This window comes from Aphelocoma coerulescens, chromosome 2, assembly GCF_041296385.1.
Source record: "Aphelocoma coerulescens isolate FSJ_1873_10779 chromosome 2, UR_Acoe_1.0, whole genome shotgun sequence".
NCBI lineage: Eukaryota > Metazoa > Chordata > Aves > Passeriformes > Corvidae > Aphelocoma > Aphelocoma coerulescens.
The window spans coordinates 117340111-117351983 of NC_091015.1; the positions used below are offsets into that span (position 1 = coordinate 117340111).

Below are 11873 nucleotides of genomic sequence, written 5' to 3' on the forward strand. Positions count from 1 at the left end.
AGTGTCTCTGGTTTGAGTTACAAGGAAGGCTGTAAGTCCTTTTGAAACCCAATCTTTGCCAAACATACACCACATGTGTGTTTGTGCATGTAGCCTTGTAACAACGGCTTGCAGAGGCCTCGTTTTTTCTGTAATGAATGAATTTGATTAAAGCGCCAAAAATTTGGCGCATGCAAGAGCTGCAATGTGAAAAATCCTGGCAGCATTAGCCCTTGCTGTGGGAGGAGCAGGACTTCTGTGGGAACGGAGAGTATTTTCCCCTATGCACGATGCACCAAATGAGCTCTTTGGGACTAAAAAAAAAACAACCTAAAAAACAACAAACAAACCAAAAACCCAAACCAAAACCAACAAAAATTTGGGTCGGGAGCCGCTTGCCCGTCACAGCCGCGTTGGTGCCGGGAGCTGTGCTGCCACCTCCTGGCGGCTCCGCGGATGGCCCCAGCCGGTGGTGGCCGGAGGACTCTGCCCCTTCCAGAAGCATGAAAACCGGTACTTAGTTTCACCGATAGCTTACAAAAGTTCTCGTTCGAGATTTTAATCGCTGCCTTCCGCAAATGTAAGTATTTAAAAAAAAAAAAAAAAAAAAAGGCAAAAGATTTGTGAAGAGTTTGGATTTCTTCTGATTCCATTCAGCACCTTTCCCCCCCTCTCTGCTTTTCCAAGCTCTTTGTACAGGCCCACAGTCAGCAGGATCAGGCCATTCCCTGTGTACACAGCTCCCACGCCTTGGCAAAGCTCACTGGGACTGAGGTAGAGCAGGAGCTTCAGAGCTTTAATCACTGTCCTCTAGTGACATTTCTTAAAAGTTCCGTTCACAATAGCAGCCCACCAAGAAACAGCAAAATGCTCCAGCCAAATGACTTTTCTTAATTTTGTAACGTAAATTCTGAAGGGATTAACAGTGTAATTCCTAGAAGCGTCAGAAGCAGCCCTGATCATCCTTCCTCTCAAGACAAAAAAAACCCCAGGACCACAAATGCTTGTGGTCTGATTATGGCAAAATTGCTTCAGAACGCTGTAGCAAATCTGCCATGCCTTTAATACCACAAAAACTACAGCAGATACCACTATGAGAAATGGAACAAAAAGGAATGCCTTAGCCTCACACATCCAAAGCACCACTCTCAGCAGGAGGTCTTAAAAGTATAGTGTATATTGTTTCATTTAAAAACCAAGAATAACATTTTCAGACAGAAAAACAAAAGGACAGAGACAGCACACCTTCCTTCTTCATCCAGCCCTGTTCTTACTGTGTTTTGGAAAAAAAGATAGAAAGGTAAAATAAATAAATAAATGGTTGCAATGAAATGTCAATAATTCAATATTGGCAGCCTCACAGATCTGGTAAGAAGCAACTCTACCCATATATGACATCCTGTTTTAAAGAAAACACTAGGATTCACATTATAAGTTTTTTAAAAGTACTACTAATATAGTACTCAGTGTCCAGAAATGGAGGCACTGAGGTGCTAAAATACATGCTCAACTACATCCATAAGATTTAAAATGTTTAATGTGCAAGTCTTGGACAGAAATGATTAATTTACAATACACTAAAATTTGAAGGATGGGAATTTCTTCTTCATTTTGTGTGCTCACAGTAGCAGGTGAAATCCTCAGTTGATGAAGTACAAACATCAGTATGCTTAAGTGACTTATGCATCCTTTTTAAGGCAAAAATAGGTAACAACACGACTGTGTACAGTTGCAAAAATATTTACAGATATCATCAGAGAAACACTATACTTCTAGCATGAAAATTTTAATTATGCACTTAGCAGAACAGTGATTTACTTGAAAAATGATCATTAAAAATGTAAAATTAATCTAGCTAGGATGAGTAGCACTGACATTTTTACCCGGGCCTCCACACTCTCTGATCTTTGTCCCTCAACCTCTATCACTGTAAGCTGTCCTCTCTCCCCCTGCCACTTTCCAGTCTTATTACAAAGGTGCAGGTGTGCCTGAGCAGCCTTAGGATCCACAGAGGAAGAAGGTGTAGTGCTAAAAATGTATGCAAAAGGTCCCAACAAGAAAAAATGAAAAAAACAGATCCTGAGAAATAAAATTAGTGAGAAGAAAAAACAAATTACAGGCGCTATCTGCAGGTATCCAGGGATGTGCTCAGTCATCCTTGTCTTTCGCTCCGTGTTTCAGGATGCGCGTGAATTCGATGTAGTTGAAGTTGCCCTTTTTGTCGATGGGGGCCTCTCTGTACAGCTCATCCACCTCCTCATCCGTGAACCTGTCTCCCATCGTGGTCAGCAGCTCCCGCAGGTAGTCTTCCTGGATGAACCCTGGAATGAGACATGGAGAAACGCAAAAGGGAGGCTGAGCCTCTTAGCCAGGACTCCTAAAGCAGCAGCACAGACATGCCAACTGACAGGCAATTAACCAGTGCAGCATGTAATATATTACACTTGCATTTGCACAGAAAGCCCCAAACAACTTCCTTAACTGAATTCTAAAGAAATTCCTTGAGTGCAGAGGGACAGGAAGTTTAATGCATTTCATACAGATTTTTGAAGGCAGGGCCTGACCTGCTGTGCTTTAACACTTACTTCCATCTACTGATCTTCAACGGCTCAAAGTGGAAAAACAAGTTCCTGTCACTGCTAGTCTTCATTATACAAGCAATTCTCTTAAATGAACTATATTTTTCTTGACTTAATTAGATATATTTGCACATCCTCTCTAAACTGCTTTCCCCTGGGGACTAAATAACCACTCTGGCTCTTCAGTGCTGCACAACACTGTTGCTGGAGGCAGTTTATGTAGATACAGTGAACTCCTGGCAAGTGTCCAGGGAAGGAGTTTATAACAGAAGAGACTTTCAGGCAGGACTGAGCAAGTTACCTCAGGAGGCAGGAAGAATGTTTATGGTGGAGAGGTAAAGGTGGAGAACCCAGAAAAAAGAGAAGGATGTATTATTTATTTTATGCTATAAGAGCAGAAGACTTTTGAGGAAGTTAACAAAGATATAAAAAGGAGCAGTTTCTAGGTATCTTTTGCTAATTCCATTTCAAGAGATGGGCAGAACCACCGGTTGCCAAATAATTCCAGGAAAATTTAGACATGAAAAAAGGAACATACATAACAAAAGGTAGACAGTAGAATACAGAAACTGCTAAATGCTGAAATAAGACCAGCCATTCCTTGAGCAGCACAATAGTTGCTTAATTTGAGAAAGAAATTGGTTATTGGACTTTAGCTGGAGAAGTATCAATAACAGAACACATTAGGTAGAAGTAAGCTCCAAAAAGAAGATGCATAAACTCTGTGGAGCAGCTGGAAATCATACGTAGACACCCACATCAACTGATGTAGATTCAATTAGAATGTGATAAAAAAAAAAATTCTGCTTTGGAAAGAGAGTTGAATAACTTAAGCAAACAGAGCTCATTAGTGAGACAAAACCAAACAGGGAAACAGGGAACCAAAAAGCAGTCAATGAGCATGACAAATTAGCACGAGGGTTGGTGTATGCTGGGGGAAGGGACAACATATGCTAATGAAAACAGCATCATATCCCAGGGTAGACCAGCCCTTGGCTACTGACTCCAGATGAAGAAGGCTAGCAGCAATCTTCTACTTCAAAAGTAGGGAGAATGTTCAGTTAGCCAGGCGCATCCTTATCGGGTCAACCCTTGGAGTTCTCTCTTTCCAGATGGGTGTAAAGAAGAGGAAAAAGGCAGCTAAACAGATTAGACTCAATTTCTGCTGTCCTACAGAGACCAAGCAGTGATGAGAGATGACACAAGGATTAGTATTCAAAGAATGCAAGGCCTTTGGTGCTGCAAGTTTAGCCTCAAGGACTTAATTGCTCCTGTCTGAATAGCGAGGTGTTTAAACACTGAACTGAGCTGCCAGACTAGGGATACACCACAAGTTTTATCAGCAACGAACTGTAAAGCAAACAGGGCTCCTCTCCCTTCCACACAGCTTCAGTGTGGATGGGGAGTAACAAATAAATGAAGCAAAACTTAAGATTCAGCCTGTTGCAGGCAGCACAAAGCAGATGACAAGGCAGGATCAAAAAGCAAATAAAAAATACTCCAAATGCAGACAGATCCAACTTTTATACCAATTCCATAGTACTACATGTGATAGTAATGCTGAAGCAACATATCCAACCAGGCTGGCAATATAGGAAATGTAAGGAAAACCCAATGAGTGTGGCTACCTTATCCTCATCTATAGTATCTGATTTGTGTTACTCCCTTTTAAAAGACCTACACTGATGTAGAGCTAGAAAATCAGGCCCATAACAAACACATGTGGGGACCATGAAATGAAAAAAAAAAAAGTAGTTTGACATAGCTGGATATGGTCTTGTATGTTTTTAAAAGGAACAAATGGATCAGAAACCAAATCAGAGGATAAAATTAATAAAGGATTAACATAACATGGGTTGTACAAATACATCAGACACTTTTTGGAAGACTTCATTTTGACTATTATGAATCAAAACTCAATAAAACAGCATAACTATCTCACACGTTTCCTGGTTAAAATTTGAGGGTGGCATAAGACACAAAACAGACTGCATGCACAACAAACTATTATCCTCAAATCATTGTAGGACTAGACTAAAACATTTACCACACAGAGCTAAAAGATATTAAAATCAATCTTATCAGTATATGGGTGCCCAAACTAGTCACTTATTGTTTACACCTACACAGAAGGTTTTTGTTCTAAAGAACTGGTAGCACAACCATTTTCTCTATATTGTAATTCACAGACTCTTGTTTTGGTGCACATGAAAACAACCCTGTAGCATAGTGAGTCAGACTACCTGTGGAGAGAAAATAATTAACCCACTAACAAAACTTCCTTCTCTAGGAGATGGTAAAGAGATTTCCCTTGAGAGGGAGGAAGTCGATTAACATTTGAAAAGGCCTTACCAACAGAAAGCCTGTTTACCTACACCTCAGCAGGAAGGGGATGCTCTTTGAAAAGGCAAAAGGTGCTAAAAATACACAGACTGAAAATAGCTGATGAGACGGAACAATATCCTTTGAAAGATTCAGAGAATATATCGACTGGTTAAATAAAAATATTGCGGTGGATAGTTGTGAGGAAAAGATACAGATGCAGTGTCGTCTCTAGTACAGAGGCTACATAATTTCAATGTGAGCTAGTAAGACAAGTTCACAACATATCAAAGCACCGATACTCTGTAATTCCACAGGACTGCCCTATGGATTCGTCCCCACTTACTACACACTTCTCAGGAATCTTAGCCTAGGTGAATAAATAAAAGCATAAACTCTAACCTCAAGATTACAGGCACAGCCTTGGAAGTCTGATATAGTAAAGCTGAGCTCTTGTGTTTTACTCTTTCCCTTCATTTTGCTTTGCAAGTCAGTCCAATCTGTCATTTCTGTCTTCTACACCCCACCTGGCTTTTACCCTTAGACCACTAAGGCTGCAGCCCCTCCTGCAATCTGAAAGCAAACTGAGCTGCAGGTGAGGGCACAACATTTGTCCCCAGAACCATAAAGAACACTCAGCCAGATAAGGGTTTGAAAGAGTTTATGGAATCTGGACAGCCTGTCTTGAAATATTAAACATCTGAAGAATTCAGATGCATCTCAGACCTACTGCAGAAGGGAGACAAACCCAATTGTATAACAGATTTCCCATCATTACCTTTTCAACAACACAGAAAATCACACATTACTGATGTGAATTCCTTATCTTAGAGCAAATACATTTTGTTTAACATTTTGGGGAACATACACACTGCCCAGTTAAAACACTCTTCTTCAAAGCCTCACAGAAGAACAGTCCTACTAGTCCTCCATACTGACACAGAACAGCCAGACAGGTTTTACTCTCACCCAGTAATAAGCCAAATTCACATTACTTAGTAGAATTTGCCATCTAGGATTACCATTCCATACTTAATTTATAAAGGTGCAAAAATCAGCATACTGTTTAGAAACCGAAATAAACAACAAAACCCCAGCCATATCCCTGCCAAGCAGCTGAGTTGCACCCATGTACCTGTTGCTTCTTCATCAAAGCAAGCAAAAGCATTCCTGATTACATCCTCCGGGTCGGTGCCATTTAACTTCTCACCAAACATCGTGAGGAACATCGTGAAGTTGATGGGGCCTGGAGCCTCATTCATCATGGCATCCAGGTATTCATCCGTTGGATTCTTTCCTACAAATAAAGGGATTCATACTTGGGTTAGCTTTCCAATTGAAAAAGTAATGTCAATACAAACTGAGTGTTAATACAAACGGAGACACCTCTCATATGCCAAACTCAGCATTTTGATTTTTACACCACAAATCCGCTTGGCAAGCATACAGAGCAAAGGGACATTACCAAGGGAGGCGAGCATGTCGTGCAAGTCCTCTTTGTCAATGAAGCCGTCCCTGTTCTGGTCGATCATGTTGAAAGCCTCCTTGAATTCCTGGATCTGCGACTGATCGAACATGGCAAATACATTGGAAGTGGCGCGCTGAGGGCGCTTCTTGGTGGTCTTTGTCTTTGCCTTTTTGCTAGACATGTTGATTTTTGGACACTAGAGAGAGAAGGAAGTACAGTAAATGCAATAAGATCAGAGTTAGGACTTAAAGGAAAAAGTACTATGGTTTAATGGTAAAGTACGCCTCTAACGCACTCCCATTTCCTCTCATCAGAACGCAGCTCCCTAGTATTTTCAAGAAGGGAAAAAGAGAAGAAGAGAATATGGATAAATGAAAGACAAACTCATAAACAAACAAAAAAAAAAAAAGTCATTATTACAAGACGTAAATTAACTTAAATTTTAGCCTTCAAAGGTCTCTTACCCCGGCGGTGGCTGCGGGGACCCGGTAAGGAACAGACGCGGAAGGGAGGAAGCGGCCCCGGCGGATGCTCCAGCGCTTCCTGGAGAAACCATCGCGCTCCCGGGCCGCGGGTGGGGACAAGCGCCAGGAGAGGCGGCGGGAGGGCAGCGAGACGGCAGCCGGGGATTTTCCTTAGGGATCGCCGCCCGCTCCGGCTGCCCCGGGCGGCGGCCGGCTCGGCACGGCCCCTCGGCCGCTTCCGTGCGCCCCCGCCTCGGCCGCGTTGGCGCATCCCGGGGGAACTCGCTGCCGCCGGCGCTGGGGCCCGGGCGCCGCCTGCAGGGCAGGGATGGAGACAGCCTGTGGGAGCGGAGCTCGGGGGGGTTCTGCGGGTCACCGAGAGCTTCCCGCGGGGTTCTGCTTTTGTACACCTAAAAACTCTGCACGCCGAAGGTGGAGCTCCGTTCCGTGCTCCTGGAGCCGGTGCGTCCCCAGGTTCACATGGTGGTGCCGCATCGGGGAGGTGAACGAAGCCTCCTCATCCTGCGGGGATGTCCTGCCCGGATTAGCAGGTGTGAGGTGTTATCCTTACCTTTAGTCTTCCTCCTGTTTCGCTTGAGGGCTCAGAAGAATTCCAGATTGCATCGTAAAGTCTTCTAAGTGAGTGCTCCCTCAGGAGCAAGGCTTAATGCCTGTCGCAGCCGTACACTGTAAGGCTCCTGGGAGGATTTTTTTTTTTTTTTTTTTGGCATATATTTTCTTAATGAAAAAGGATGACACTTATTTTTCCATTCGTCATTTGATGCAGGATCTCAAATAAATTCGGGTACAAGCTGGTTTTAGTCGAGGGGGATGGGGTCTGAAATTGCTTGAGAAGCAGTTCGGCTTTAGCCCACTTGTACATTTTTGAAATTTTCTGAAGGGAATACTTATTCCCATTTGGCTTGTTGAAATCCCACATAAATAGCTTGGGCTTCAAGAAAACTGTTGTTTAGTGCACAAAAAGGTCCTGAAGCAGTCAGATGGGAAAGCTCCACTTCCAGATCATCATTCCTTGAATCCCCCTCCTTACTGCTGCCAGCTCTGTTGGTGTACCGGCTGTGTCTTGGAAAACAAGAGCTCTTGAGGAGGAAAGGCATTGGCCAGGCATCGGAGTAAGTCACCCAAGGAGGACTGTGGTGGAGTCACCATCTCTGGAGGTGTTCAAGAGCTGTCTGGATGTGGCACTTGGGGATTGTGGTGGTGCTGAGTTGATGGTTGGACTAGATGATCTTAAAGGCCCCTTCCAACCTTGGTCATTCTGTCAAAGGAAAAAATAAGACATATAGGCTTTTGCTGAAATTATTAATTATATTTATAAATGTAAATGAACTACATTTAGGCACTGGACCTACTGAAATTAACATGTAATCTAATATGTAATCCAGAGGTTGCAGTGTCAAAATTGAAGGGAGACGTTTTAATTGCCAAGAGGCCCAACTCTCTTTCCCTGCTCTCTTCTCAAATCAGAAGTTATTTCATGAGGGCTGAGAATTTGGCCTAATTAGCTTATAATGCTTCCCCAATGAATTTTAATATCACTCTTCTAAAGTTTGTCTCAAAGTGAAATAGAAACTAAGATTAAACTTTGCTAAAGTGAAAGCCTATTAATGGAAAAAGTTTTGCATAAAAAATTCTCTTCTTACTAGACATGGCACATAGTTTCAAGATAATTACATGCAAAGTATGAGTGGGCAGAAAAGCAGCAGAAATATCAAGACATTAAGAGAGTTAATAAAATACTTCATGATAATGTTGAACAACTGAACTGTGTGTTGAAATTTAATTATGAAACATTATCTGATCTCTTGATTTAAACTTGTTTCATCAGTTACTTTAAATTGAACTACTGCAAACATGCTAGTCTGTCTTGTATTGTTTTCCATGCTATTAGAAGGGTGTTACATGATACCTGTCACCATGGATGTTGTTCTCAGCGTTTAACTAATGCAGATATGGGGATAGGTACACTAATATTACTTGCCCAGTATGAGATCAGTTCTTAATGACAAAATTGCATGTCACTGTGTGTCTCTCTCTTAACCTTTGGTCTCCAATTTGTTGCATCATGGTGAAATGAGAAGCAGTTCCTACAGGCAGACTATTTTCTCTTCAATGTAAATCTAAGTAATTTATTTGATTACAGCATTCATCACAGCAATAAAAGAAATTTAAAGGGGAAAAAAAAGAGATTTGTTTTGCCTTCTATAATATTTGGAGGATATTTCTTTAACTCATTGACATAAATGTTGAAAAGGAAAAAAAATAAGGGTCTTTTTTGTGAGTGTGGTGCTTCCTGAGAGCTGTGCATCAAACATTCAGAATAGAAATGATCCTTTCTGAAAAGATGGTATAAAAAATGCTGAGCTCTTAACTCTTCATTTTTTCTTCTTTCTTCTTCTTTCATTCATTACTCCCTTCTCCTTTCTCATTTATGTCAGTCTTGTTTAAGAAAAAACCTTTTTAAGTAAAATGTATGAATTGTTCCTATCCTTTCTGTCTAAAATACTCAAATACTTTGGTGCCATTGAAATGCTTGTTTTCTTTGATTTGTCAAAAAACCTTCAAAATTATGTTTCATACTTTTTATGGCTGCTACAGACAGTAAGCAAGTTACAGCAAACCTTTTCCCTCCTTTCATTTAACTCTCTCCATGAACAGTTGAACTCGATGATCATAGAGGTATTTTCCAACTTCAGCAATTCTATGATTCTATTTCCCCACCTCTGCTGAGTTACAATGACAGTGCAAATATTTGTGATTAACTTGCTTGCTTAATGAAGCAGAATCAGTCTGTGTCATATGATGTTTCTTTGTGAATCTAATTAACTTTACAGGAATGGCTGCACTGGCTCACTGTAAAAGTCTGCCTAGACCAGTGCACCCCAGCTGCAAAGAGATGTGGATTCTGGATGTGGAAGGCAGGGAGCAAAGTCTTGGCAAAAAAAATTCTTGAGACTGGGGATGGGGAAGCCCAGCAGATGCTCTTTCCATTTCTGGGTTGGAGCACCACCAGGATGTGTCTACTGGGTTTTTGGATGCCTTCAAGAAATAATAAATGCTATGAGGTCTTCCCTACCAGGTCACTGGAGAGTTTTACTGTTCTGGATTTTTTTACCCAAAACTTGGAATTGTATTAAAAAAAAATCATCTCTCTCTCTACTTCCTGTTCTTTTTGGAGGAAAGCATGCTGGGTGCTTTTAGCCTGTTCTTGAGGGGCGAGCAGCAGCAATGGCCTGTGCTGGTATTTAGGGAAGAATAAGAATCAGGGTAGCCTATGATATCTACCCAGAATGCTCTCCCAATATCTACTATTTTAGTTCATGGAGGGATAAGCTACCCTGAGCCAGATGTGGTATTTAGTAACCCACAATGAGCTTCTTTCACGAACTTGCTTAATATGTAATGCTTGACTTGGTGCGCATTCAGCATCCACAGTATGCTCTGCTGGTGTTTTCAGAGCCCTTTGCAAGGTTGCTATTTGTTACATGAACAACTGCACCTTACTAATCTTGACCTAATCCAATGTTTATTCTATGCTCTAGACTTTGTATTAGAAGAGATACTAAGGCTGAATGGTGTGTCCACCTCTTTGTGTTACTTTTGCTTCTAGGAAGCTCTTGTGTGTTCCACCAGCTGTAGCAGAGAGTCCCACTTAGGTAATTTTTCTTTTCCAGAAGCCATTTCATACCCTTGGTCATCATAGAAGGCTGAGGATGTGCATAAGAAACAAAAGGGTCTGAAAAGAGAGACTAGATGAAAAAGCAGATGTGTGATTTCCACATTAAGAATTAAAATTGTGTGAAAGTTAAGTGGAAGGTTTTGCAGTTAGGAGATTTTTTTTCGGAGCATATTATCGCTGTTCAACAAATGTTAATTACAGAGATTAAGTATTGATAGCAGAGGCAAATATATCCATCTAAGTTCTAGGTCTAAACTATCATTTCATGGAAGCATTTTGTCAGTCAGCTGCTTCACCTGGTATTTTGGCTCATCCTTCTGCCTTTCCACCTCTTCGTCCCTGATTCCAGCTGGCATCTGTTGCCTCTGTCAAGCTATACCAAGTGCAGTGCAGTATCAGTCAGAGTGACAGTCACTCTTTTTGAGATGCTGAGAGTGTCACAAAGTTTTCTGGAATTTCTCCAAAAATAACTCCAGTGCTGTGATCCAAGGGGAAAACATTTGAGGAGTCATGAGTTAAAGAAGGGATTCTGAACATGTGTCTTCACTTGGGTCTCTTGGAGGGCTTCAGACTGCAAGTTATTCCCTGTTTGCATTCAATGACCTCATGAATAAAAATGGTTACTGCTTTCCCAGGTGGTCCCTGCCACACGGTAGATGCTGAAGCGTGAAAAATAAAGGCTCTCAGAGAACGTAGTGGAGCCTATAGAAGAAAAAGATGTCCTTTCTCCATACTGAAATTTAAAATTAGCAGTGTTTTGACTTTCTAGCAACTTCCAGTGTCCATGGCTGAGGAAGAGGCAAAAACATGAGTTCTCTAGAGCATTGTAAGACAATAATAGCAGGTCAAAGGATAACGCAGAGAAATTTAATGGGACATAAATAAAATGCAGTCAGTCTGTGAAATGTTATAAACACAAGAAAACAAACCTCAATATATTTATTTAAAACTGCATCTCACTCACTATGAGTGGGCACTGACACGTGTTTGAGAGAGTACTGAGGGACTTTACTCAGCAGACACAGTACTCCTTGCATTCCCAGGTCCAAAGTGCTTTATACTTGAAGAACACAAATTAAAAACTCCAACTAAGCTTTGAAAAGTACATTTTTGGCTGTTGGACTGTTGATTTCTGCTGGGTTTTTGTTCCCTGTTTTCTATGATCAAAGTCACTGTACTGCCACTTGTGCTGTATGTCCTTCCCTTGTTTTTTATCATAGTTGCTAAGTTGCAACAGTTCTAGCCAAGTCTTTGTGGAGTTTTCAGCTCTTTTTGCACTAGTTTTAATCAGGAGTATTGCCAGACACTGTGATTCCATAAAGTCAAAAACTGAAATGCAAAAATAAATGTTGATGGGTATT

The 11873-nt window shown here is 41.3% G+C and overlaps 1 protein-coding gene across 1 annotated transcript; it reads right to left on the reverse strand.

Annotated features, from left to right (window-relative positions):
* Positions 1–1498: 1498 nt before the first annotated feature.
* LOC138105013 (myosin regulatory light chain 2, smooth muscle minor isoform-like) lies at positions 1499–6929 on the reverse strand. The gene is made up of 4 exons (XM_069004540.1): positions 6813–6929; positions 6346–6544; positions 6016–6177; positions 1499–2300 (listed from the first exon to the last, which is right to left on the reverse strand). Exons 2-4 carry the CDS (start codon positions 6527–6529, stop codon positions 2128–2130), a joined length of 519 nt encoding a protein of 172 aa, XP_068860641.1. The 5' UTR covers positions 6530–6544; positions 6813–6929; the 3' UTR covers positions 1499–2127.
* Positions 6930–11873: the final 4944 nt, after the last annotated feature.